Below are 3,192 nucleotides of genomic sequence, written 5' to 3'. Positions count from 1 at the left end.
AAATCCCAGCATTCCCCTCCAGTAGCTAATCTGGTTAGGGTGGCTGACATTTGCAGCCCTATAATATCTGGAGGGTAGCATGATACCTACCCCATACCAGTTCGATCCAGGCTTGAGTTGGACTGTAACTCCTAGCAGCTTTAGTCCTCCTAGCTAATGGAGAGGGATGATGGGAGCTGAACGCTCCCAACATCTGGAAGGATGCAAATTGCCATCCTGCTCTACGTCTGTTGGCTTTACTGAAAGACTATCTGCTTCACCTCTAGTCTCAGTTGTCCCTTTACTGTCAGCTGTTTCTTCAGGCTGCAGCAAAGACCTGAGATAGTCAGCTGGACACATCCGATCCCCTCTGCTGAGAGACACAGACTCCTTTCTTTTTGCTCCTCTCTTCTCCAAACCGTTTCCATTGTTGCTTGTCACTGTTGCTGCTGTTGTTGTTATGTGCCTTCAAGTCATTTCTGACCTATGGCATTCCTAAGGTGAACTAAGGCATTTCCACCTTACAATGACCCTAGGGTTTTCTTGGCAAGGTTTGTTCAGAGGGGGTTTGCCATGGCCCTCCCCTGAGGCTGAGAGCATGGGACTTGCCCAAACTAACTATAAGAAAGAAGTTGGTTGCATGAGCTTTTGTAGATTAAAATATACTTCCTCAGATGCATTTGGTATAGTGGAAGCCAGGGACAGACCAATATAAGCTATTTGTGTGTGAGAATGTTAATTCAAATTCAAAATCCTTTGTGTATGGAAATGAAGAGTCAAGTCTAGTTTCAACTATGGTTGTTTATGAACTAAGGCATTAGAAACTAGCCCTTGTGTGTGGAAATGAAGTGACAAATCCAGTTTGGCATTGAATTGACATTCTCACACACCAATGGCATGTATAGGTCTGTCCCTGGCTTCTACTCCACCAAATGCATCTGAGGAAGTAGACTTTAGTCTATGAAAGCTCATGCTGCCAACTGCTTTCTTTCAAAGGTGCTACAAGATCTCTCTACATACTGATTCTGCAGACTTACATGGCTATATCTTTAAATTCAATAAGTAAGAATAAAACTTTGTGTGTGTTTTGTGTGCCTTCAAGTCATTTCTGACTTATGGCGACCCTAAAGGGTTTTCGTGGCAAGACTTGTCAGAGGTTTGCCATTGCCTCCCTCTGAGGCTCAAAGAGTGTGACTTGCCCAAAGTCACCCAGTAGGTTTCGTGGCCAAACTGGGAATCATAGCCTGGTCGCCAGAGTCGCAGTCCAACACTCAAACCACTATGCCACATCAAAACTTCAGCTGGCAACAAATCTCTAGGTAGAGAACAACAAATCCCATCGCTTGCTAGCTGCTCTTTTTCAATCTGAGATACTGGGGGTTGAATTTGTACCCTTTTGCCTTCCTGGTGGGGTCTTCCAGGCCCTGCCTTTTGTGGCCAGATTGGAAATGGCAGATGTCCTGGAGGCAGTGTCAACATTGGTATTTGTTTTGCACCTAGGAAGAAAAAGGAAATGTACACAATGTCTGTTTATGAGAGTGCCATCACAGTGTGTTGATAAAACATCTGCAGTCTTCCTTGTTTTCTCTGCCGTAACAGTTTCATACCTGAGAAAAATGTCACTTTTGTCTAGCGTTTGTGCTTTGCACAGAAACTTCCTTTTAACTGCATAGCCTAAAACAAAGACTCATTCTTTGCTCATTCTGTCCTTATTCTTTGCTCCAAGCTGCTTATAACTGGATATAAACTATGGCTGCATCCGTGCTGTAAAAATAATCCGGTTTGACACTGCTCCGCTCTGGGACCACCACAAGCTACAATTCCCAGAATTTCATAGCATTGAGCCAGGCCACTTAAAGCAGTGTCAAACTGGATTATTTTTGCAGTGTGGATGCAGTTTATGTTGCTCTCGGATAAGACTGGCAGTTCAGGATTGTCCCAGGCCCAACCTGAGATGGCCCCTGGTGATGTTATTGAGTGCTGTGCATTAACTACCAACCACAATTGCTCACAGCTTGTCTTTCAAACAGACACAGAACATATTTTCCTGCTCAGACATTAAGAGTGAAATCTTAGCAAAAGGGGCTAGTCCTACAGCGAGGTGATATGAGAGGGAATATTTCCTTTTCATTTACTTATGGAGACATGATGAGCAACCGTTAGTCTAGCCTTGATTCAATCCAGAAAGTGGATACAAAGCAGAGTGGAAGGTGAGCCCTGGTCCTACAGCAACTGGAAGTTTCCCTCGGGAGAGTATTTCGGTTTCTCCTTCCTAGATCTGCTTGCCTTTGAATGATCCCCAGTTTGTATCAAAGACCAAGAGAAAGCTTCCTGCGACTTGTTGCCCTTTACCTGCCTATGCACACATTTTACTGACTGTACTAAGCTGGCCTATGTTTTAAGACAGACATGGCGACTATACTTAAATTGATTTTTGTTTGCAGGTTAGGAAGCCCGTCAGAGCCAAGTCAAAATGGCAGCCAAAAGGATTACTCAGGAGACTTTCGATGAAGTGGTTCAGGAGAATATGATGGAGTTTGGCATGGATCCCGAAGAGGCTGTAACTGAAGCCGTCCAGCAATTTGAATCTCAAGGTATGACCTGCTGAATGGGACTTTTAATTCATCTCTCCCTAAATCCATCTGTTAATCCCAATAATCAATAAAATGTACATACGTTTTGATTTTCTAAATTGTTACTGATTCAGTGGAACTGTTCTATGAGGGACTGAGGTCAGAGAAGGCAACCATTGTAGAAAATTATATAAGGCTTCACAAGCTTATTATTAGAATTCCATAATAAATTTTACTTATTTATGGTATTTATACTCCGCTCTTCAGCCCTAAAGGCTCTTAATCTTTTAGAAATCCTTCAGGGTCAGAGATTATGGCAGTTGGAGACAATATGGCCACATAGAATATTTGAATCATAAAATCTTTATCAAGTTGGATGGGACCACAAAGGCCATCTGATCCAACTCCTTGCAATGCTGGAACATGTTTTCCTTATCTCATGCAAGGGATTTCCATGGCAAAGCAGTCATTTGAACCCTGATCTCCCAGACTTCGAGTCCAGCCCTCAAAAAACCACTTCACCATGCTGGCTCTTTTGTAGGATTAAAAGGTGTCCTTTTTAAAAAAACATATTAGTAGCCAGAGGCCCAGTTTAGAAAGGCTCTACAGTTCAGTGAATGTTCTGATTCTTTAGGTTGGC

At 43.0% G+C, this 3,192-nt stretch overlaps 1 protein-coding gene across 1 annotated transcript in view; it reads left to right on the top strand.

Annotated features, from left to right (window-relative positions):
• The first annotated feature begins 2,428 nt into the window (after window positions 1–2,428).
• ARMC6 (armadillo repeat containing 6) overlaps window positions 2,429–3,192 on the top strand; it is a 12,108-nt gene continuing 11,344 nt past the window's right edge. The window contains 1 exon segment of the mRNA XM_042442066.1: window positions 2,429–2,573. Coding sequence (XP_042298000.1) covers window positions 2,453–2,573 — 121 coding nt within the window. The 5' untranslated portion in view covers window positions 2,429–2,452.

Source organism: Sceloporus undulatus, chromosome 10 (genome assembly GCF_019175285.1).
Source record: "Sceloporus undulatus isolate JIND9_A2432 ecotype Alabama chromosome 10, SceUnd_v1.1, whole genome shotgun sequence".
NCBI lineage: Eukaryota > Metazoa > Chordata > Lepidosauria > Squamata > Phrynosomatidae > Sceloporus > Sceloporus undulatus.
This window is presented reverse-complemented; position numbering and strand designations above follow the sequence as displayed.